The sequence below is a fragment of the Paralichthys olivaceus genome, chromosome 1, assembly GCF_024713975.1.
Source record: "Paralichthys olivaceus isolate ysfri-2021 chromosome 1, ASM2471397v2, whole genome shotgun sequence".
Taxonomy (NCBI): Eukaryota; Metazoa; Chordata; class Actinopteri; order Pleuronectiformes; family Paralichthyidae; genus Paralichthys; species Paralichthys olivaceus.
Window position 1 is genome coordinate 22,334,019 of NC_091093.1, and position 25,311 is coordinate 22,359,329.

Consider the following 25,311-nt stretch of genomic DNA (forward strand, 5'->3'; position numbering starts at 1 on the left):
ACAACAATATGGATAATTACCACAATAAAACTTAAGAGCAATATTTAAAAAATCAAATACATTGATACAATGCTTATGCATTGTGTAAACACTGTGTGGAGAGATTATCCATAATTTATCTACGGCATTTTTGTTTTGCTGTTTACCAAGTGTTTCTCACTCTGTCCATAAAGTCAAGTTTAAAATCACTTCTCTCAGTCTTTAACTGTAATATAAAGATAAACAATGATGTGACATCGATCTTGTTTCTGAGCCACCACGCAATTGATCATATTAACTGAAAAGTCTGCGGCCTTATCTGATCTAGCCGCAGAAAATAAATGTTCCTGAAGTTATCGTGTTGTTGAGGGAAGTGTCCTCGATAGCTTGCAAGCCGTTCTGCGGTGCATGTTTTGAAAACAGTTGTCCATCTGTCCCCAAAGGTGATCAAAATCTGCCTTGATTAACAAGTGGGATATTCTGGGTGACGGTCTCCCTGTGCTGCCTCTCATCCGCTCCCAAGTGGGGATCAAAGAGGATGAAGTTTTGAGCCTGGGGATAATCTAGTTCTCTAGATTGTGATAATGCTGCTCAGGATGATCGTGTGGATGAGAGCGGGTTGTGTTGTGCTCATCTGGCTCTGGGTTGTAGTTTGCATGTATTTGTGTGGGCCTGCATGTTGGTCCTCAAAAAAATAAAAGAAGAACAGACAGACAATAGCAGAGTGAGCCAGTGAATTAGTACACATGGACTGATGGGATATGCACTCATGCTGTTGCTGTATCCAGGCAACCACATCAGAATTCAAGATGTATTGAACAACAGGTGATTGCCACCATGTTCCTTTCTCAGCTTTGAGCTGCTAAATCAAGACCACGTGCTCAAATATGAATTAAAATACAACAATTTAAAAATCCAATTGTAGCGTATTTGATCCAGAAGACACAGAAAAACGAGAAAGCACATGTAACATTTGAAATAGAATCCCAAATGTTTTTAAATCAAGGGAATTTCTTTCGAGTAACTTGGTTTGTTTGTCTTCTTTGAAAAAAAATGTTTTCTTTGGGACTCACAAACAGTTTGTGGAAATGACAGTGAGCCCAAGCTCTGCTGAATCTCATTTTAGTTTTAAGTTCTCTGTTGTTCCGCATGGTCTCTCCCACCCTGATCCGTGTCTGGTGTTGGTGTCCAGCTGTTTCATCAGCACGACAAGTGGTTCAGGAAAGTCCCTCATTGTTCACTGACCAATCGCAGAACCCACCAGAATGCTGTCAACGAGCATTTTCCACCCAGTGGTTTGCATTTGCCTGCACCTGTGGTTTTAGCCCAGAGGGGGTTTGGTGGAATGGGAAGAGTCTGGGCACTGGGGTGGAAAGACAGTCAGGGACGGGATCATGGTGTCTTTCTATCTGTGGAGTTTAAACAAAATATATTCATTGTGAGTTTCCCCCCCATTTTGTCGTGTTTTCCTCAGAATGCATCTGAGGCCAGTGCAGCCTCACCGTATGAATTTGCATTTCTGTAATTTGCATGAATTTATTGGAGCCTGGAGGCAAGTTACAGTCGTGTGTGCACGTATGCATGCATGGGTGTTTGTCAAAATAAAGAACTTGTCCAGACAATCTAATAGACGCGATGGAAAGAGCCTGCCCTGCATTCACGGAAAACCTGCATCTGAACAACCTGGAAGCGTTTGTTGCCCAAAAATGTGCCAGAATGCTAAGAAATTACTGCGACTGCCGACAATATGTTGTAACGCACACTGCAGTAGAGAGTCTACTGTGGAGAGTTACTGGAATAGATATACTCTGCACTGCAGTGCTTTGCTAGCCTGGGTTGTGAATCTTATCAGGCGGAATTGTGGTAGTGGATTTTCTCTCTCTCTCTCTCTGTGTGTGTGTGTGTGTGTGTGTGTGTGTGCGTGTGCGTGTGCGTGCACGTGCGTATACTTGTATATGTTTGTGAGTGTCTGTGCATGCCTGCATGTGTGTCCAGGCCCCTCTGGAGTCCATTAATCCCAAATCTAACAGACTTACTGCAGAGGCAGCCTTTGATGTGTGCTGAATGCCTCTCCGGAATATTGGATGCTGCTTCCATAATATTCACTTCTCTTTCTATCGCCAGGAATGCACTGTTTTGTTTTTTCCCCGTGATGCCAGGATTGTCCGGCAGGACAGGTGGCAGCCGTGTTATGAGTGTGTTTACAATTCAGGTGTGTTTTCAACAGTTTTCTGATCTGTAATTTTACATCTCTGAGCTCTTTTAATCCCATTCTTATCTAGTGTAAGCCTTCTAATCTCTGACCCTAATCTTAAACCACCACATAGAATGGGGCGGCGTGGATTGAGAGGGGTTGTTTTTCTCACCTTCAAATTCAATGCATACATTTGTCAGAGAGAGCCGGGGTCCTGTTGCCTCTGGATTTTCTTTTTCATGAGCCCAGTCTGAGAGTTATTTATTGCTATATATTTCTATTTATTTGTGTTTTTATTGCAGTGGCCCGGACTTGAACCCAGTCTACTTTAAAGTCTTGTGCTCATAACCCACCAGTCTCAGGAGTGAAACAGATGGAGAGGCAAAGAAAGTATAAATTAGATAGTGAGATGGAAAACACATTGCTATTTGAAATGATTGTCCCCCCTGACGGGTAGACTAATAGACCGTTATTGCATTTCCGTCAGTTTCTTTTAATCTAATCATACTTGTAAACAGGCGAGTGATAATGTTAGTGTGTGCGTATGTTTTATCTGCACAGAGACACAAGCAACCAGTGTCTAGACTGCAAACACCAATTTGGCTGGAGCGCAGAGGAACATCAATGCTAAAGCAATGTTGCTGAAACACAAGGCATGTCCCAGAGTCTTCCACGGAGAGGAGATAGTGGTGACAGACAGCCGGCGATAGAGGAGGAGGTGCAGGAGGAACAGAGGAGAGGTTGGCAGAGCTCGCTGTGGTTAATACATCCAAAGTGTGTCAGTTAGCTCTCTAAACGCGTTAGGCCCCGGGGCTGAGAAAGTCAACACCATCGACTCAAGCCTACCTCTCTCCACCTTTCCACTTAGCCTCCATTCAACACCCGCCAATATCCTTAAGGGAGGTGCACTGCTGCTCTTTGGCACAATTGATCAAATGCCTACATGCTAAAGTGTACACTTTTCTTATTGTTCATGAGGACGTGTGCTAGAGGACAGATTTAGAGGGGCGCACTGCACTGTGGCACAGTGAGTAGATTTACAGGCTGCGTCTTCATGTTTCTTCCCCTCCTTCGGCAGATTTATTGCATTGTTTAGAAAACAGTCAGGCTGAGGCCAGAACTGTTTGATACAGCAGATAATGAAAACATTTAATCTGTGCCCTCTTCGTGTTAAATGTGGATATTTTGCAAACAAACTCCTCTTCTTCTTCTCTCCTACGCCCTTCTTACAATAAACACTTGCAGAAACAAAACTGCTGATTTTCTGTGTATCCATGTGCACATGTAAAACATGCACTTGGTGCATGCCCACTGTTGTTTTGAATAATAATCATGCACCAGAAACAACCACAAAAATGGTGGCTACATATCCTTTTCACCACTTTTGGTTAGCACTGCCAGGTCTTATTGATATAGTTTAAGTGTTTGTGTTAATTTTTGTGTAAAAGAAAGGTCATGAGATTTTTTTTTAAAACAGAGGGTAAAATATCCGTGTTATAGTCAGGACCTTGATGTCCCAGTATCCATGTCAAGTACAGAATACTGTATTTACTATTTATTTATTCAGTTGCGATGATGGTGCCCAATAAATATTATGGCATTAACTTGTTTCAGCATCGACACACGCCTTTAGTCGCCAAATTACATGTAAGTAATGCGTATTTCAGTTTGATTTAATGAACTAGAAGAACCTGTAAAAAGACAATAATGATAATATCCACAATTAAAACCGTACTTAGCAGTTAAAAGCAAGACTCTGCGCTTTAGTGAGTTGAAGTAGAAGAAAAGTGAAGATATCTGCACACACACACAGAAGCAGGCTCGGTCTGTCAGATGTTTGAAAAAAAAAAAAAAGCCCATCTGACTCATGTCATGTCAGGTAAATGTGCTTAAGCTCACACTTTTTACCGAATGCGTGTATGAAACAGATCTTCACACAGTTTCCCTGGGAAATCACGTCAGTTGTGGCAGAGGTGTCCCACTGCAGATTTACATCTGAATAGAAATCATTAACAGTGCAGATCATTGGTGTTTCTATCTTATCCTCCAAAGTAGGTTTTTAGCCCCAACTGGGATTAAGCAATTCTGATGAATGTCTTTGTCTGTCATTATATTTTGACCTCTAAATCATTTCACATGTGTATTTTTATTATATTATAAGAAAATGTGCATTTCTGGTATTTTTTGGGCTGTCTGAAACGTTTCTCGTAACGCCCAACTCACCAGCAGTCATGACGAATTCATTCCTCTAGGTTTTGGCTACTTCTTGGATTTCATTAGGCTCGAGTGTCCAGCCTCTCGACACATTGCACCTACCTGCCTTTATCGAGTTTGACCAGTTGCAGCCACTGTAAGGAAGGTATTGCTCGTGGTGGCAAGCTGTCAAATAAACATGAGGCGGACTGAAATTTCCTTTCCCTCAGGATTCGGATGATTTTGGTTGCCTTAACGAACTTTCTCTGTGCTTAACATTAAGAACAATCAGGGTCACGTGACACCACAGACCCCCGATGTAATAGTAAGGACGAGACTGTGTTACTATCAGTATGTGTTGTCATATTACAGTGACAGTTCTGTTGAGACAGAGAATCAGAAGCACTTTCTCTAATCCCGCTAAAGCAGCACACATGGGAATGATTACTTGCACAAAGCCATGACACCCTGAGATGTTCAAATCCCTTTGTACAAAAGAGAGCGACAAACAGAGAGGCAGACGGAGAGAGAGGGAGAGACAATAAAACAAAGTGATTTAATTCAGCAAATGTGACAGGATTGTGTGATGTCTGGTGGATCTTGTTATTGTGCGGATTGTCTGAACGAAGCCTCCACAAGTCTTAGTGTGTTTATCCCTGTTGCTTAAGACCTGTTATCAGGACCTGGACCGCAGTTCCACAGTTTCGCTGCTAAATCCACTTAGTTCAAGAAGAGACCCCTCAAATGTAGAGTGTTGGGAAAATAACATCAGTAAAGCAGCATAGTTAAAATGTAAAAATATGGCGGAGTGAAGCGCTTCAAAAGACGACCCTCTGTGAATTGGCAACAAAAGGTTTCCCTTCATTCTTTCTTTAATAGGGTGTTTTAAACCTGTTTTCTCCTCGGATAGAAACAGGATTTCTGTAATGAGCTGGTGACTCACAGATACTCTCGGCTTAATTTTTTTTTAATTCCCTGCCCCCCCTTCCTCTCTTTCTCTCATTCTTTCCCACTTTATTTCTTGTGCTCGCTATCTTTCTAAATAGGCCAAGGCAAGTTTCCCTGCCGACTATTGGGGGAAGGAAGTAGATTAAGGTTATTAACAGGCAGAAGGATGCTGATCAGCCTTTCTGGTCTCTGGTCTAATGTATGGTCCATACTGGGCTCCCCGCTAACGCTCTTCTATGCCCTTCAAACATGGTGCGATTGTTTGTTTGGTGTGTGTGTTTCATGAAGTGTCGTTTGACTGAAACAGCCCGTTTGATTCCCCACAAATATGCCCAAATGCAATCTAAGTGTTTCACGCAGCGACCAAAGCTACAAAAAAAAAAGAGTACGTGCTCACTCAAATCTGCAAACAGTAAGTAGTAGTGAGTAGAAATAAAACATGGTGCAGGCATGCTGTGTCTGTTTATGTTGCTTATGACTGAACATGCTGCGATGCACACACAATAAAGACAAGGCGCACACAGGCACGCTATATTTAGATGACAAACTGCCATAAAACCAGGCTAAAGAGGGAAGAAATAAACAAAAGAGAGGGAGGGGAAAAAAAGCGAAGCGGTCCAGAAGCATCCCCTGTCACGGTGCAATCCCCCATGTCCTAATTACACAGGCTTAGAGGAAACGGAGGATTAGCCACTGATTCACCACGCTTCTCGCCTCATCTTCTAATAAGTCCCTTCTTGTCTCCCTGCCACCCTTTGTGCCACCCTCCATGTCTCTCTCCAGGTAAAGGTAGTGAGATACTATTGACCTGTGGCTTCCTGTCTCTCTTTGTTCCTCGTGGCGGTGTCTGCCTCAGGCTACACCAGCTAATCCCATTGTAAAAGTAGGCTGTGCAGCCGACTTGTTTTTTTTAATATCTGCTCTCATCATTGTTTGCTCAATATTTGGACATAGGACAGTGTTTGCATCAGTAAAACATAGCATTACATTATTAAGTGCACATGCTTGTGTGGCTCTGTATGTGTTTGTCCACTTTATTACCAAGGAAATATGCTTTTCATATTTCTTTACTGGTCAGCTTTAACTAAGTGTACCCTCTGGACTCCAGCCATTCATTTGTGAATGCAGCACAAGGAGCATGTTTTATTTATGGCAAAAATAACTGTATTTACATATAATGTAGACTCAAGCTGAGGAAACCGCTTTCACATAATATCTCATTTGTCCGAAGGCAAATGACACACATTTGATTAAATTTCCAAAATCAAATGACACGCATACTTTGAATATAAAAGGCAGTAAAACAAATTGATGTAGAACCATTTCACATATATATTATAGATTATATGTAATTATTCATTATGGTGTGGATTGTAGATTATAGTAGTTATAACCCCCACCAAGGAGGTTGTTTTTCATCTGAGTTTGTTTGTTAGTACGCAGGGTTACGCAAAAACTACAGGACAAATTTCCAAAAGACTTGGTTAACTGAGGCTGAATGAGTCAGGAAAGAACCCTTTAAATTTTGTTGTGGATTGAGATCAGGGGTATGATCCCCTTTTTTTTAATATCTTGAGAGATATGATGTATTTCAACATTTTTTGTTGATTTCTCAGGCATGTTTGAGGGACTGATATTTGTGAGTGTGTGCAATTTGGTGCGGATCTAAATAGAAATTAGGATTTACTGAATGTAAATGTGTTTTCAAAAGGGGACTGTTGGGCCTTGGTGGAGATGTGTGCTCTGTTAGTGCCCTTCTAGTTGTATTTGTCACTATATATACATCTACAAGGCCAAGAAAATAAAACTATAGTATAGTCATATTGTCATATTTTGAAGGGCCATTCATTCAGTTTTCATAGCGTGCAGCCAAATCCAGTATATAGATATGTCATGGGAGAATTGTACTGAATTCCTGCCAATTCCCTCTCTGCATGTATGAACTGTCACATATACATGGTACAATAGACATGTTTTCTTCCAGGTTGCTTTTACATGTTAATTGGTTGATAGGTATAAATAGCTTGATGACAGCAGGAGTGATGTTAAAGGTTGTTCCTCTCAGACATCTATATCTAATGGCTTGCCTGTGGCTGCTCTGCTGCAATCGCTCCACCACTCAGGGAGTAAGAGAACGAGGAGCAAGAGGAGCGAGCTGTAGCTGGAGGAAATGTGAATTATAGAAGGTCTTAAGTCACAGGTTGGGGGAAAAGACATTCTGGATTTTTGATTGGCTGAGGCAAGGATCTTCCTTGACTGACCTTGCAATATTTATTAAGTGGCTCTGTGAACAGTGAATGCCCCCCCTCCCCCCCCCTCAACCTTTAAAAAAAAGAAAGCACACAAAAATAGTTTTCTCTCTGTGTTCGTTTTCCTCTTCTCCGTTCGTCTGTCTCTTGCATTGAAATCACCTCAATGACGGACTCTTAAAACTTTGTTGCTCAAACAGCAGTTGGAACTCACATGCGTCACATATGTGTTTTGCCTTTTTGGCCTTGGAAAGGTTCCCATGGCAGTTCATTACTGTTGAGCCTGTTTGTCGAGGTTGTTGTTGGTTTTGTTTTCATCTTGTCTGATCATCAACAGATAACAGAAGTGGCAAGACACAAGATCCTCCCCCTCTCTTTTTATTTCACACCGTTGACTCAGGGCTGACCTTCAATAACAGTTTAGCAGATAGCAGAAACTTTTGATTATTGTAGTTCACTTGTGAAAACCAAATCTAAAGCCTGTAGTAAAAAATACACAAACTGCAAACAAAGGCTATTCATATTTAAATGGAGCATCATTAAATGAGTTTCATTAAAATAATCAATATGCCCTCAAGTTGTAGACACATGCAGAGCAATAGTCCCGATTTCATTCTGCTTAGTTCGGATGCAAATGCACACACATGCACGTACATGCAGCATCCTTTACATAAGCAGGTAGGGCACTGGCAAGCAAATTAGCATTCATAAGGACCACATTGTGCATTTTATGGCCCTCGTTGTTGCTGTGTTAAAGGGAGAGTGCTGTTTGAAAACACCAGGCTGGCCCCTCCTCTCTATAACCCACAGACCTGCCTCACCACCCACAGCACACAGTCCTGCTTGCTCATCATTGATCAGGCTTTGTGTGTTTTTTTGTTTGAGTATGAGCTTATGCTCCTCTTCCTCCTCCTCTCAGGTTTTATCCCTCTCTCTCCTATGCATAAATACACTCTCCTCGGGGTGTTCTTTGAACAACTTAGCCAGCATTAGCTGATGGAGGAGCTGCAGTTGTTGAGGGAATGCCTGAAGAGAGGACATGTTTGATCCTGAGATATATGTCCTTGATTCAGTGTCTGTGTCGCCAGCCACCAGGCACCCCCACCGCCGCTGCCAAGCATTTCCTGCTATGCATCAGTATTCTGTTGCCTCCCGCTGTGATAAAAGCTATTGCACTGGGGAGAAGTATCCCCCTCCTTGTGCTAAGCCACGGACTACACAAAGCAATCCACAGCTATCCCCTCAAAACGAAACAACACTCACCTTAGCGCTTTGAATTGATAATTGTGTGCCAAACAATAATTTATCATATAATATAAAATAGCATTCATTTGAATACAGCTTCATTATTTGGATGCTGATGACGTGGTTGTCAGACAAACTTAAACAATGAGTTTCACTTGTAAAAAGAAGAGAAGATGTATTTAAAGATGCAATTTACTCTGAATTACTGTTTAAAATCACATAATAGACACCATTACTGTTGTTGATAGGTTCCATGCAGAGCAGTGAGCCAGTATGAAATGCATGTCCCACAGCAAACTGTGATGCGTACACCAAAACAGCAGTTTCGTGGAAATACTATTGCATTGCATTCTCTTCAAACGATGTTGGCAAAACAGACCGGCCAACTGTAGAGAACAACCTGCATCCCCAGCACAACCCTGTTTAAGAATCATAACAATATGAGATGCAGTAATTCACTGGAGTAATGTTCTCATTTTCACAATAACAATGCTGTTAAGGAGAAAGGAATATAAACTAACAGGATCTATTTCTGAAGCAATGAGAAATACAATATTCCGATCTCCACAGACCTGTGTCATTATAAAACCAAACTCACAGCAGAAAACATAGCAGAGGGAGTTCCATAATCTGGGTATCATGCTTTATTAAGGTTCAGTAGGGAATCCAAAATCGAAAATAAATAAATAACTTTATTTCGTTATCCATTTCATGCATTTGTCAAATTTTGATTTGCAGCACTCTCTCAGTGTCAAATTTTTGACTTGTGCATAAAATTAGTTTATACAGTGTTGGATTCATAAATGAATAGTGAAATAACAAATAGTTGTTTTGATTTTCAGATTTTGTCTTTCCAAAAAAAAAAGTTAATAACAGTTTGAGTCATTGTTGTGAAAACCATATTAATACATTGTTCCATGATAGTTTTCCTCCTTAAAAATATTTAAGATTGTGCTTGAGAAAAACCACAATCTGTTGCCCCGAACACCCGGAGTTTGAAGTTGTTCTTTTAACTGCAGTTGTTCTGTGAAGCGGCGACCTGAGAAGTCATAAGATGTTTACTAAACATTAGACTCAGTCAAGGTGGAGACTCTCTCGTCTCTGCAATTCAAATATTTAGTCTTCCTGATTGGTTGAGAATGTGGAGGGGCAGGGGAGCGGGGCGAGGCGTTGCATGGATCAGCTGGGCGAGATAACAGTTGGCGAGGAGATTAAAAAAAACAATCACACACACGTGCGCACACAAACACACACTGTGAGCTCCCTCAGGTGAACAGGTGCAGTCATGGTCCGTCACAGATGCTCTGCACAATTTGTCAGCTGCCATTCCTCCTGTCCACCTTGGGTGGGTTGGGGGGGATGTTCATTACTACACAACTTCACCACAAACACACAACCACATTATGTACTATCTAATCATTCTGCAATCTCGCAGGGTACTTTACTAGTGTGCAGAGCTGCCTAATGACTACTTACTTGTACTTGATGGTCAAAAGATTAACCAGTGCCGTGACGGATGCGGAATTGAAACGTTATGTAGCTTTTTACTTTTTTTGCATCTTTTTTTTAACTGATGCTGTGGCTTTGCTAGAACTAGTGTGTGTGTGTTTGTGTGTGTCTGTGTGTGTGCGGCACTCTCTCGGTTCCTCCCCTCCCTCCCTGGGAACCACAGTGTGTGACAGAGGGACATTAATCACAGGGCCGGGTAATAAAGCGAGGAGGGATGGGCATGTAGGGCCAGGGGGGCAGGCGTCTGGAGGGAGAAAAGGGTGTTTAGGGAAATCACACCATGCTTTATGACACACACTGATACACAGGCACAATTTTTACACTCACAGGTTTAGGTGCACATCCTTCATGCACCATATTGAAAGCTTCCACCCCTGAAAGTTTGAAAGATTAAATTGAGGAAAGAGAAGGCAAAAGTACAACTCAGGATTCTAGGAATGACACTTTGCTTGTCTGTGTTGAAGCAGCGGAGCCTCGTGCTTTCTTGTGCCTTCTGTGTGTGAATTTGCGCGGCTCATTAATTAAGTGTTAATTTAGTGAAAGGCCTTCTCTGGAAGGAAAACAGAGGGGCACTTTTTATGTAATTTGAAAAGAGATGAGAGGATTTTAATGGTTCAGTAGAAGAAGCACATTCCCTGATGCTGTGATGGCTGATAAGTCTCATGAATGGAAATCAGATGGTGATAAAATGTTAAAATATGGCTCTTTGCATGTGGTCACATGCTAAATGGGAGCAAAAATCCCCAATTTAGTAGTTTAACAATTTCTTCCCTTGAACATTTACTTTTGACCTTCTTGCATTATTGGAATTTTTTAATATCAACCTCATTCCATCTTGACATTTTGCAGTGGACACTGAGTTGTGAATCATATCAAGTAAAGTTGTGGCAGTGGATATTGTGTGTGTGGGTGTATGCGTCTCTACGGATATGCACCCTCGATCCTTCGATGTGTGTTTTCTGTTGCATCGGCACTTGCTTGTTGCTCCTCAAGGAGTATTAGAAAAGGGTAGGTTGAAAAATGAGGGACCAATAATAGTTTTCTATTCTTGTAAATATAAACCATAAAAGGCTCAGGGCTCCACATCCTCAAGATCAGGGCATATGATGAGCAGAAATGTGTGAGGGCAGAGATGATATTGCAATATGTTTGTGTCTGTGTTTTTGGCTTTATTCCTGTTTTTTGGTTGGAAGTCTCAATTGCAAATTAACTTGCACATTTGCTGTGAACGGAAACATGCAATTTTTTAAAACAGAATTCATCTTTTTAATTATCCCTAATTTATTCTGCAAGAATGGCCTCTAAAAATGTTCCTGTCACCTTTGGAGAGATAGACATAGGCACTGTTTCATACATTTGAGATAAGGCACCTCATTGGCTCAGAAAGTAATTAACAAATCCTCTATTCATCTATCTTTTCACTCGTCTTTTAGAAGACAGCAGTTTATGATGTTGACAAATAACAGAGGGGCAGGATCGCTCCCTTCTTGTTTTTGCAATGTCGCTGAATTAAGGGTCTTTCTGAATTGGTAAATTAATCTTATGACACTGTGTCCTTTTGCTATTACGCAGAGGATTTCTTAGAGCTGCTTTCATATCTGTTTCATGTGCGCTCAGTAGTAAAGATAACTGCCGGCTACATAGCCCATAATCTAGTTCGTTGTTACACAGAGTTGCTATTCTGCCCTAAAGCCAGGCAATTAACCCTGACAGAGGTAGCTAGATAGCCCCGGCTGCTTCACAAGTGCAAAAGATTACGTGGAATTAATTAAACTTTTTGCTGGTAATAGATGTGTAGTAAACATCTGATTCCAATCAGGAATAAGAGTCAAGTGTCTACAACGGAGCTGCGAAGATGGAAACATCAACAAACCTGACACTCGGAACTGAAGCTAAATATTTTTTACTTCACCAGACCAAGTTCCGAACAATGGTTCATGTCTTTGTTACATTGTTTGCAATTGATCCATTTTTGTTTCGCATTGTAATGTAGGGAGTTCTCCACATTATTACAGTTATTATTATTACAGTATGTCCTGTTGTAGCTGTGATCAGCTATGCGTCCACCTACACTTGATTTATATTGGTTTGACATTGGCGTGTTGCCAATTCGGCGGGTAGTTGTCTTTCTGTTTGAAAGGAGATAATGGATGAAATGGTTCATTTGGTTCATTACACTGTCTCTGAATTTCCATCAGGCTATTACTGCCAGCATCACCAACTTCAGGTGCAGTACTTGACTTAAGTTCAAATGCACCCAATGAAAATCTGCATCCTTCAAATATACCATCAGAGACCAAGACCTCAAGAAATTCTGTAAGCCACTTTTGCCTCATTTTTCTGTCTCAATGTCCTGCTGTTGTCTGAAAGTCTAACCTATCCAAAAAAGGGTTTTCAAATTAAAAACCAATCAAATCATTGCTCAGTTTGAATTAGACAGAAACCACCTCCGAGGTTCCAGATCTTGGCCCGTGGTACCTTTTACACTTTATCTATTATGAGTAATCCAAATCATCCTTTCCCATTTGTTACCATTCAGAGCCATTGTGGTTATAAACTTTCCTTTCCTAAGCTTGTATGTAAGATCAAAAAATGTTTTCTTTAGCTATGCAATAACAGTACCCAAGATGATAAACTTGATAGAGTGAACATTGAAAGATAAAAAAGCTGTTTCCTCATTGTAAACACAGATTTATATCTTCAGGTTTTGTCAAATATTTTGGATTTTAGCCAAAAGCTAAAAATAATAATGTTGCAAAAACTAAAAAATAATATCATGATAGATTGAGGACATTCACTTACAGGACTCCATCATAAAATACAGAAGTGACAGGACAGCATGTAGTTAGTGTGATGATTCTTTTTCTTAATGATTTACTTGATATTATCCAATGATGAGTAATGGTGTTTTTATTTGTGTGTTTCATCATTGTACCATATCAAGTCACTGACTGAGCGATGAAACAAAACATTACAAATGATTGCCTTCATTGAGAGCATATCTATCGGGAGAATTCATCTTGGATCATATATACCAGAGAAAGAAAGAAACTGGAGAGGAAGCGACTGAGCACGCCCCTGTTAGCCAAATCATTGCAGGTTCATTTGTCCTTGGTGGCGGCCCATCGCAGAGAGCTGGTGGAACCATGCTGAAGAGAGAGGGAGGGAGAGAGGGAGGTGAATGTCACCCTTGCTCTCATATGTCATATTGTTAGCCATAGATATGAGGAGAACGCCTCAAGGTTGAACGTGCAGCTTGAGACATGAATAATCTATCATAGGTTTCCTCCAACTAAATAGAGGGAAATATGTCTGCATGGATTATTTATGCTTTAATATGCACACGGTGAATGGACAATCACCTCTGAGAGCATGAAGACATTGTAGGGGCCAAGTTAATTGTGTGTCTGGAACGCGTGCAAGCTGGGCTGTGTGAAAGGCAGCGGACGTCTGGCTGCTGAGCTTGGTTACATGTTGGGTTTATACTTCGTGGCTCGGTGATGGATTACAGTAATAGCGTGTTCTGGTCGCAGAGTTTATTCAGGTTTGTATTATTTATGTACATGCTCTCGACCAAATCATCGATCTTGTTGCACTGACATGTTGTTTAGTCGTGTCGTGTCAAATGCATTCGCTCACTCCCACACCATTTAAATGTAGTCCATATCAAACTGGACTACTGCTGTCCAGCTCAACCTTATTTCCTCCTCAGTTGACTGCCTCGACATGGGAAATGTCAGCCTCTCTTTGCCAGCGCTGTTTGGCTTCTTCAAACATTTGTGAAGTGTTAAGCTCATCGCTACAGCTTAGGAGGACACTCTCTCAGGAATCTAGGCTGATGACCCGCAACACAGCAAAGACAGACCTAGCCAAGTGCACTCAAGCACAGCCACTCTGTCTGCTTATTCGCATCAACGAAAAGATTGTATTAGTCCCAAGTTTGTGGTCTTTAAAGCAGCACTCTGGCCATTCTGCAAAGGTCTATGCATCCCATAATGTAATTGATGGGGTGGCGTTACAGATCCGAACAGTAATGTTGCCTTCTCACATTTGGTTGGGAATGATGGTGGAAACAGTTTACGGCTCAGAGTAGCCTCATTCCAGCTCCTTTTATAATGTTGCCTTTAATACTAGCAAAGCCTAAGAGAACATTTTCAATCCCTGTGTAAACATTTCTTTCAAAATTTACACCTGCCGGCTTCGGATTCAGACTCCAAACCACAACAGGCTTGTTACAGGAAGATAAATTACACTAATTTAAAATGTGTTTTTCATAACATACTCTATATGAGGTTGAAGATTCATCACAAGGAATCAAGGTTTAAACCATTAACATTCAGTGGGGAGGGTGAGAGCCTATTTTGTGTTAATTATAAATGCATATATCTGACTGCTTAACTCAAATATTGCTTTGTGCCACTTCTGCTACAGACGCTTTCTTTGGGCTATAAAAACATCAATAATGCAGATATTAAGGTCCTATGAGTAGACTAGCTCTATTCCTTTTAAGAGGGAAAGTTGCATCAGTCCTGTTGCAATCTGTGTTGCATTGAAATAATAGGTTTGCTGCGTGTCTGCAGCGTTGGGCTCCACAAACAAGCAAAGATGCATCACACGAGTCAGAACCAATATGCAAATTAGCCTTTGCTGCTCTATTTGTTTAGAAGTCTGTGCAAGCAACCTTTGGATTTAACCTGGGAGCGGTGTTAGTGGCTGGTGTGCTGCTGCATTCTGGGGTTTGTCTAACCTGTGAACTTCATATTTCTTCAAAGGTGGAGTGAGTAATTTCGTACAGAGCCTGTTGATATTTAAACTCACAGCAAAACAAGCATACCCCCCTTATTTCAGAAGCTCCACCCTACCAAATTCTTGGAGAGGTGTTGCTAAGGCAACAACACAATCCAGTTTTTCAAATTATGCACCCAAATAATCCTAATTTGATATCAAACAGGTGTTTGGAATCTTTGCTGCTGTGAAACCACTTGTACATTGTACAAACAAATATAAGAGGACTGCTCCTGCAAAGAGAATATGCTGAGGGGAGGCATTGGTAGGCATTAGCTTTCACAAACATCAGCAAATGGGACAAAACAAACTGATGCATCGATTCTAGGAAACGTAGCTAAACAATTGTAATCCAACTGTTGAGCAGAAACAGAGCAACCTTTGCATCCGTCTTCATGCTGCTAAACTCTCTGAGGTCTCCCGCAGTCAACTGACTGGCAATCACGACTATTGAGAGAAATGTTGGTGGGCGGTCAAGTGGTCCACTGCGCATCCATAAAGTTGTTACCAGCCTGTCAGTCTCTGCATTCCTTCCATGCACTCGCCTTAACACCACTGCAGATCTCTCTATTGCAGTCCTAATCAGTCCCATCCAAAAATCCACATGGTCTGGCAGTGACAGAAGGGTTGACTGTTCTTTTTCCTTCCCCTGGTAATTCTTAGATTAGAGTTATCTGTTAGCATGTGCGCCCCCCACCCTCTTCTCTTTTTATTTTTTTGTCTTGTGCTCGAGCACGAATGCCCATTTTTGCCAGTTGACTGCATCGTTGTTGGGCAGCTTGTCCAAGCCGCTTTTTCAAATTTTCCATTCACAGAGCCAGGGCTGTGTCAGAACACCTGATTTTATTCAGTGCATAGAGAACAGACAGTAAGTGGACCTTGAGGTGATATTCAATTGGACAAAAAATTGTGTTTGATAAGAAAGACTGACTAAACCAACTTTTTAAAATGCAACACACTGAGATGTGTCATGTAGCCTTTGCAAATCATCTGTTTTTGCCCATTTGACAGTTGTGTCAATGTCAGATTTAAAACAACATTTTAAAGAGCATTTTTTTTCTCAAGGACCAATTACAGTTTAATCCGTTGTCAAATAAGGGAAAGAGAAACAAGAATGAGTTGTACAAATTTCATTTGTGTAATCTTTACTGTGTGGCTGCTGGTTGGCTTCTCTTGGTTTCATCCCACTCAGCCAATGGAAAAATTCCATTTGTGGGACAACAGATGCTCCATTTTTTCTGGTTTTCACTTCATGCCCAAGAGGAGAAAAAAAATATCCTCCTCTTTTTATTTTTTTATTTTTTCTAACCAAGTTCTGGATCCATTTGACACAGGCATGAACACTCCCATAATCAGCCAGAGTGTGCAGCCTTCTGAATAGAGATGAAAGAGGGGAACACACACACTCACACTTATGCACACATGCGTACACACACACAACAAGAAGGAGCCTGCAAATAAACAGGCACAAACACACAGGGAAGAAGCACAAACCATTTGGCACTGTCTGTCTGTCTAGGGAGGGCTTCAAAGCCCACTGACATGAATTTATGATAACGGCACTATGCCTTTGCCAAACCTCAACTGTGGTTGTTTTTCTCTCGCTCCCTCTCCATCCTTTCTGTATGCTCTGCCATCCCCTTGATCAGAGCTTTGGAAAATGCTAGCAGGAGTCCCCCAGTCCCCCAAAAAGGTGTGTGTGTAGTTGTGTGTGTGTTTGTGTACATGCCCACATGTGTGTGGAATGGGACATCCTGAGCTGGTTCTTTCCTTTTCAAAACCATTTCATTTGGCGCTACTTCCCTAACTTTGGACTCTTTGTACGGTTCAGTTTCATAATAGTGCTATGATTCTGTCTCCCTCTCTCTGTGTGCTTTTACTTTTATTCTATGCACACTACCGACATTAATTCAATCTTTTCTTTATCTCCCCTCCCTTTTTATTCCATCTGCAGATGAGGATTGTGTGAATTGTACAGAGGAGTGCCGGGTACTGGGTCATTCTGACCGCTGCTGGATGCCCCAGTTCCCTACAGGAGGAAACCAGGCGGAGGGCATTGACTACCGCAACAATATGTTTGTGCCAGCGGGGATGGAGACTGTTCCCGAGACAGAAACCTATGAGACTGTCAACCCCAATGGCAAGAAGACATTCTGTACATTTGGAAAAGAGAGACGTGACCACACTATTCTGGTTGCCAATGTCAAGCCCTACTTGAAGGCGAAACGGGCCCTTAGCCCACTGCTCCAAGAGGTACCATCAGCCTCCAGCAGTCCTACAAAGGGCTGCTCCACCACATCTCCTTGTTCCTCAATCAAAAGCCCAGCTGACGGAGCTGAAGGTAAACCTCCTCCCGCCTCGTGCTCTGGCCACTACGGCCCTCCTGATGGTCAGTACCTGTCCCCAACCAAACAAACCAGAGACCAGGGGGTCTACCCACCCTTGCCGCCCTCAGACCCAGTGGCCAAGGTGCTTGCCGAGGCACGCTCCAGGATCAGCCAAGAGGCTACAGGTGAAATGGAGTGTCCCATGGAGCAGATGGAGCCTGACGCAAATCGTGACGGAATGGATGCTGACCAGGTGGTGAGAGACATCGACAAGCTATTGCAGGACTGCAGAGGAAGTGAGGCCACTGGCACACTCAGGAAGTGACACAGAGGACTGCAAAAAACAAAAATGGGAGGTGGAGAGAGGAATAGGATGCTATTCTAAAAACTCTCATACAAAACTGTCACCAAAACAAATCAAAAGGTTGAATAGCTCCTCTGAAAGGAGCTCTTTTCACGCTATTTGTTGTCGAAAATTAACGACACTGGACAGAGGATTGGAACATTTGTTATGTCAATCATTTTGCACCGGTTTTGGTGTAAAGATCCCAACCAACAAAAAAGAACTGGGTTACAAACATCTGAATTCTGCTGAATTTATAAACTCTTTTTTGTTTTGGATTCTTAAGCAAACTGCAGAGGCTTATGCCTCTGGCACCTCGCAAGCTATTATCTAAGTGCCCACCAGCTCATAAGTGTGTTGTTCATGGTCTCTCGTGAAATCCTACATATCTGAGTGTGTATAGACGGTTTTCTGTTATGTGTGATGGCCATAGAAACTGACTGAAAAAGAACTATGGTCAGACATGACAATCGGCACGGAAACAGAGAAACTAATTCTAATCTACTTGGGACATTGAAAGACCAAAATACACAAGCAACCTTATCTTTTCTGACTTTAATATTGGTGTTAAATGTGTGATGGATCCTGTATCTTAACATGAAGAGATTGGTTAATCAGGGGTATGTTCACAAGGGTCGGTTATGGACTTGGGGGTTGGACGAGCTTTAATGCTCTGCTGAAGGAGAATTATAAAACAGTGTGACCATGTTTCACCTGTCATCTGTAGCCACATGTGTAAGTTGTGTCTTTCTCACGCCTCTATTTAAACGTTCATGTTGCAGAGCGGTGTACTTGCACCCACCTATTTTATACATGTGCACTACACTGTTACGCATACACATGCACTGATGCCCCTACGCAAACACACACACACACACACACACACACGTACATATTATGCTTACACACAACTGGCCATCTGTGTAATTGTCTTATACATGTACATCATCAGCTTTCAGTCCCTTGTGTACAGTGAATTATCATGTGTGTGATGATGCCTTAAGGCAATCACGAGTTGTATAAAAAGGGACATTTTCCTCAACTGTGAAAAAAGGATATCTATATGAATATATAGATGACTATATGTATGAATCCATGTATAGTGTCCAAATATTAACAAAATATTTATACATTTTATAAAAAAAAGAAATGAGGAATCTCAGCAAACGTGTCCTACAGTCAAGGTGAAGTGCAGGGCGTTGCTTCAATGAACTGAAAAGGACACTGCCATTGTTTTGAAGACAAATATCCAAAAATATAAATAAACAAGAAAATGTCCCTTCACATTATCACTATACATAATATCATTATATGTGTAAATGTATCCAATTTAGATGTGTTTACATCAAAAAATTGACATATTTTTATTGATTTTTCTGCAATTTCTGTGCATTTGAGCCAAATTGTTATGTGTACAAAAGCTATATTGTGTATTTTATTAAATTAATATATAGTTGTGTTGCAATATACATGGGCTTATATTGTATTTGGCAAAAGTTGCCTTAGTAGCTGTCGAACTCTGTGAGTTTGCTTTAGTTTGGGTTTTGTTGGTCTTTTTTGCCCCCTCTCTATTCTGCATCTTTGCAGGCTGGCTTCAGTGCTTTTGAGATGTCGCCTCTTTTTACCCTGAGATCCAGCTGGATCAAATACAATAACTGTTGAAAGCTTAATGAGCCAGCTGATCTAGAATACAATTCAAACCAACAACAAAAAGCAACAACCACACGAAAACAGTTTGACTATTTTTACTGAGCAGATTTTTACAGGGCAGCTATTTTTCTTTAACAACAACTACTATGTGTATTTTGTGTTTCAATTCCTTTTTACTTTCTTTCCAAAAAAAGAAACCTGCCATATGGAAAGCGGAATGGTTTCCTTGGTGATCATAAAACTGCCTTACTGTCTCTGCGGAGAGCTTGTTGTATCTGTGGAGCTTGTGACTGCTTATAAAGCCCTGGTCCACCAGAATGTGCATTTTCTATAAAAGGACCAAAAGAGGTTCTTTTCCAGCAGTCTGTGTCATTTATGTATGTACTCCTTCTCAATACGTGTTTGACTTCTCATACTTTGCAGAGACACTTGACATCTGAAATTCTATCTGAAGTTCCTTTGGGTTTGATGTGTTAGCTGTGTAGATGGACGGTTTATATAACCAAGTGTCTTCACATTCAGGCTTTCTTAAATAAAAAAAAGAAGATAGACGTTTATTTTTGAAAATTTTGGCACATTTCGGCCACTCTGCGATAATAACGGGAGGTGCTTTTTCTAATATTCTCTGAAGGTAAACTACGCAGAACTGTAGGCTGTTATATTAGATGTGTTTTTGGAAAAATGTGACCACAATCACCAAATCTATGGAAGTAAGATGCAGCCATGAGAGGGAACAGCGACTTGGTGAACAGTGACCTGGTGTATTTACTGTATAAGTGGATCTGAGCGGAGTTGGAATCTTGACAGCTGATAAAACACATTATATCCTGGAGACATGTCACAGCTTGAGTGTTTTGGTATTTGCGTTCTTGCAGTTTTTCCTTAGGTAAGATACATGCTTGGACATTTCTCCTGTCATTCTGTCATTCTGCTGTTGCCTACTTGTTGTCTTTTTTTCACATCATTATTATTTTGCTACTCAGCTGTCTGCTTTCTCTTCTCTGAGGAGCAAAGTAACTGTTGCCTTTTCTCTGCTCTTCTTTCTGGAAAAAAAAAAGGTTTCAGTTTACCCCTTTACCTGAGAGGTGGCGGAGGCTGTTTTTAGAAGACGGCTTGGAGGAATTGACGGTGGAGGAAAATATTTGTTTATTTTTAAATTCGCTTTTTTTGTCTTTGTAATCTTGCTCAAGTGTCTGGATAACTCAAACATGCTTGACATTCACAAAATACCAAATATAAAAACAGTTAAAATGTTATATTTAAAGTTCGCACTGCTACTGTGATCTACACAAAAACACCACTGCCTTTTATTCAAACCACATCATAACCTCTTAAAGGTAAAGTGAAGGCTGGAAGAAAGGGCAAAGTTCAACCCAGACAAATGTGACGCTTCCACACTTGTCATTTTCTCTCATTGTGCTCAGTCATGTGTATGTGCTTGATTCGCATGTCACTCCATCATCTGACGCAACAACTCCTTGCTTATTTATCCATTTACTGTCACCCGTGTACTTCCGATCTGACTCCAGCTCACATTAGGGCTCTATCGCTGTGGTCTCTCTCTTTTATTTAGTCTTGACCTAAAACAAAGTGCAGGGGTCAACCCGGGATCCCGTCATTCGCACAGATTCAAGCTGCCACGAACAGTCACTGTCACGGCCGAGACGCGTTGTGAGTGCTGTCCCCTCTGATGCTGTTCTGCTGGCCCAGCCACGCTCCGTATGCACTCACAAACCGTGGGCAGGAAACGAGCTGGGTCCATTGGATGGAAGGTGTTCTTTAAAGCCATGGCACACCCCTCCCCCTCCCTCCCCACCTCTCAGGCTATTTGCAGTGTAATAGAGCAGAGGCTGCTGCTGAGGTCAACGCATAGTAGAAGATTGAACATAACGCAAGGCCTCTCATTGCTGTCTAATTAAACACTGTTGACATCATATACCGTTGGCAGTGGATTCTGCAAATCTAGAGTGGGTTATTTTTGCCCACTTGAGACTGTTGGTTTTGCCGAGTGATTAGGACGAGGCCTCGTTGGACGTGGCTGACCGCCTCGGGGCTCTGACTCATGCTGATGCAGGTGCACACAGACTCAGACAGCCACTGCTTCACACACACACGCAGAGATGACATGCCATTTTGGTTAGTTAAAACAAGCACCCAATGTTTGTCAGTGTTGCCCCCCTACCCCACCCACCCCCAAGCCCACACTGATAGCTTAGGGCTCCACGCTGCAACAGGCAACTGGTGAAAAGACCAGGGACATTCATTTGTATGGATTACTTCAACTGCTATTGTCTAAAGGCTGTGTTCATTGTGATCTATCTGGAAAAAAAAAAAAGACGAAAAGATCAAATAAAAAAGCAATTACTAATACTGTTTGCTCTTGTCCTTGTGTGAGTTGGTGAAGGAATAGTTGGTCGTGGACTTGATTTAATTTCTCATATCCCAAGCGATACCCTCGCACCCCTGATTGTTCTCTGAAGTATCTGCATGGCCAATTTTACCTTCGTCAAACAGGAGCGCGTTGTTAACCTTTACAGTGCCAGCTCAGAAAAGATACAAATCACCTTCCTTGGTGTTAAACGTATGCACATATGCAAGCGCCTCGCACTCAAGCATACACCGACTTCGCATTTTGCTTCGGGCAGATGTTTCTTCATTCATCACATTAGTTCACATTTCTGCTACACAAAGGATTTCCCCTTTTGCTGTTTTTTTTTTTCTTTTTCTCTTTTGCTCAGAGGCGAATAAATTGGCGCTTGAAATGATGTGTACACATTTTCCTCAGATAGGAGGTTGCACTCCACCCTTCAGCTGGTTTGTTTAGTTTGCAGTTTGTGGGTATTAAAGGCGTTTGATGATCAGAGTGGAACATACACTGACGGCAGCAGATGTGACCTCCCTCGTGCTGCTTGGTTCCTCGAGAAGAACAGAAAACACACTTTTTAGAGCTGGCTGCTGTTAAAAGTGTCAGTGCTTTGGAATGGGTTTTTAATGTCCTTTTACAGTGGTGTCTGATACTAAATGACCGACTATGGAAACTAGTGATACACCATTACATTCATCTCAGGAAACTGGTCCATCATCACTGTTGGATAGTAAAAGTAAAATGGCTGTATGCTTTGTGTCAGTCAGAACACTGTAAGAGGATTAAAGTTACTAATTTTCCACACTGCCGTCTATTTAAAAACTCATTCGGGACTAAAATCTACAACCATAACTCACCAGTGGATATTGGTGCTGACAAGGGTCAATATCATTTTAAGAAGGAAATAATACTTTTTCTTTATACACCTGGATTTATAAAAATAAACGAGATGGTAATTTCAGAATTTAAGTGTACAAAAAAATGATTTGCCAAAAGGAACTAATTCAAATACATCAAGATAAATTATTCCTGGAATTATTCATTATTTGAAGCAGAAAAGACCAAATTAATTTTCATTTTGACCACAGTGTTTTACCCCATGCTGGATATGCAGACCACTGGTATGCACCAAAGCTTTTTTTCTGTTTCCAACTAATCGCCTCAAGGCAGATATTAATTAAAAAGATTGCAGAGGTACTCTCTTAAAAAAAGTTTCTAGGAAGGCAGCAGCTACCTGCAGCGCAGTCTCATTTGGCCTGATGGTGTGAGTTTTCTTTCAACCTACTGTGTTCCTTCCAGCAAACAGCCTGTCTTCTGCTACCATGTCAAACACCTTCAATCACAGTCTCACAGAACGTGTGTGTCTACATTTTTAATGGTATGGAAGACTGGTGGTCGATATAAACTGAGCTAAATAACAAAAACAAAACGTAAGCTGACATCACTTTACACACGCATTGCATTTGACCACATGCATCAGTCGGCAACAGAAACAAATGTAATAATCATTGAAAATGTTATACATGGGTGTTGTTTTAATACATACAGCAGGTGCATTTGCAAATTGAGTCAGAGTAACACTGGATGGAAAAATCATATTTCTGCATTTTAATGAAGGTCCTTGATCCACATAACTGTGCTAATGGGATTTAATCACACACTGCTCTGCATTGAGCTGGCTAAATGGGCAAACAGAGAGGAGATCTTTTCAACATGAAGAAGAGAAGGTATTCATCATATTCCATTGTTAAAGGACAAGGGTCCTCCTTTCATTTGCGGCAGTTTTCAAGAAGGACCGGCAAATTGAAATATGTGTGTGCATGATTGTGTGTCTTTGATTGCGTGAAAGGGAGTGTAAGTGTGTGTGTGGTTACCTAAAAGAGACATGAGGGTGGATATTTGAATGTGAGTCTCACATCGGGAGCAGTCATTCGTGACGACTTTGATTTAATGCCACTGACAAAAAAGAAAAACAGAAACACAGAGGGTATCTATGGCCGCGGTACCTGAGTGGGTGTTTTAAAAGAATATAAGAGAATCACTTTTCATGGCACGGAGCGAGAAACGTGCAATCATGGCAAACAACATCACATGCCTAAATCACAATGTATGGCACTATGAATGTGCCACAGTGATAAGAGCTTTATGTGGCACTCTATGCAAATGTGCATCTATTGAGATTTGTCCCTGTCTGAAAGAGAGCCATCCTTAAGCCTGCATCAACTGCAAACTGCATTGTGGGTTCTCTAAGAACGAATGTCACACAGTGTCAGCTGCTGAGGCTGCACGCACAGTGTGTGATACAAACATGATGTGACATGTACCTGCTATGAGACAATAGTGAAACCAGGAATTATAACCCTGCTGGGCACCTCCCACCTCCATCATCTGAGATGCTGCTTAATTAAAAAAAAAAAGAGAATCTGAATATTATTGTGGCTCCCCATCACTGAAAGTGAAACCTGTAGAAAATTATGATAAAAATACATCAAGCATGAACACGGACTGAAGACACAAAATAGCAATTAACAGATGTTTGTTGCATTCAGTCATCAAGGAAGGTGTGAGTGCATGCACGCAACACCTCCGACCGCCAGGCTCTGTTCATATTCAAGCCCCCCCCCGTTCCCAGTCACCTCCTAGGGAAGCAGTGTGTTAAGTGTTCTCACCCGAAGCAGAATAGAAAACCGGCGAAATAATGGCCCCAGACAGCTTCTGTGAAAGGGCCAGCTCACATCACTGAGGGAAAATGCTAGATGAAAAGGTCAATAAGCAACACAGGAAACTTAATATGAAGTAGACATATGAATTCCATCACATGGATTAGTGCCCCTGGCAAAGTGTGGGACTGACTGACACTGCTGAATCAATTCATAAATATCCAGTGTCTGGTGTGTAAGACACTCAAGAGCTAAGGACCTTTCACTAAATGTCAGCTGGACTTTTAAACATTTTATTCACCCATTTTGTTTCCTGTTACTGGTAAAAAAAAAACTTGAAATGGTGTCCTGCAAAAGTGGTGCTGTTCTGATGTTCCTGAGATATTCCATGGTATCAGTCCTGTTTTTTTCATTCACAAACAAGCATTAGCTGCTTCATTACTCAATGCAAAGGTTCCTTAATCAGAAACTCGAGAATTCCGTTGGATTTAAATTTGTTCACATGAACCGGAAAACGCTGATTATATGTAAAAGTAAGACTCCAAGGACCCAGCTGAACACCTCCACATTATTGTGTCTAATTTGTAAATCTATGGGTATAATGACTTTTTTGATTTGTTTTCCAAGTATAAAATGTTCAGTTCAGTGACTTTTGTAGTCAGTATTTCTTTTTTTATTGTTAACTTTCTACAGGGGCCAAATGTGGGAGAGGATGCACGAGATGAAAGGGAAGACAGAGTTCTAAATGGCTGTATGATAACAGGATGTGATTTGGACAGAATGTCAGGAGCGAACAGGAAGGTCAATATTACAGTAACAGAATATGACCTTGGGGACAAACTTCTAACCATTGTAGCTCTTCTC

General features: G+C 41.3%; 1 protein-coding gene across 4 annotated transcripts in view; it reads left to right on the forward strand.

The window, feature by feature from the left end:
• Positions 1–18,050, forward strand: part of pcdh17 (protocadherin 17) — a 52,246-nt gene extending 34,196 nt beyond the window's left edge. For all 4 annotated transcript variants that reach the window (XM_020080188.2, XM_020080189.2, XM_069525562.1 and 1 more), the window contains exon 5: positions 17,057–18,050. In XM_020080188.2, the coding sequence (XP_019935747.1) occupies positions 17,057–17,754 (698 nt within the window). In that variant the 3' untranslated portion in view covers positions 17,755–18,050. The remainder of the gene's footprint in view (positions 1–17,056) is intronic.
• Positions 18,051–25,311: the final 7,261 nt, after the last annotated feature.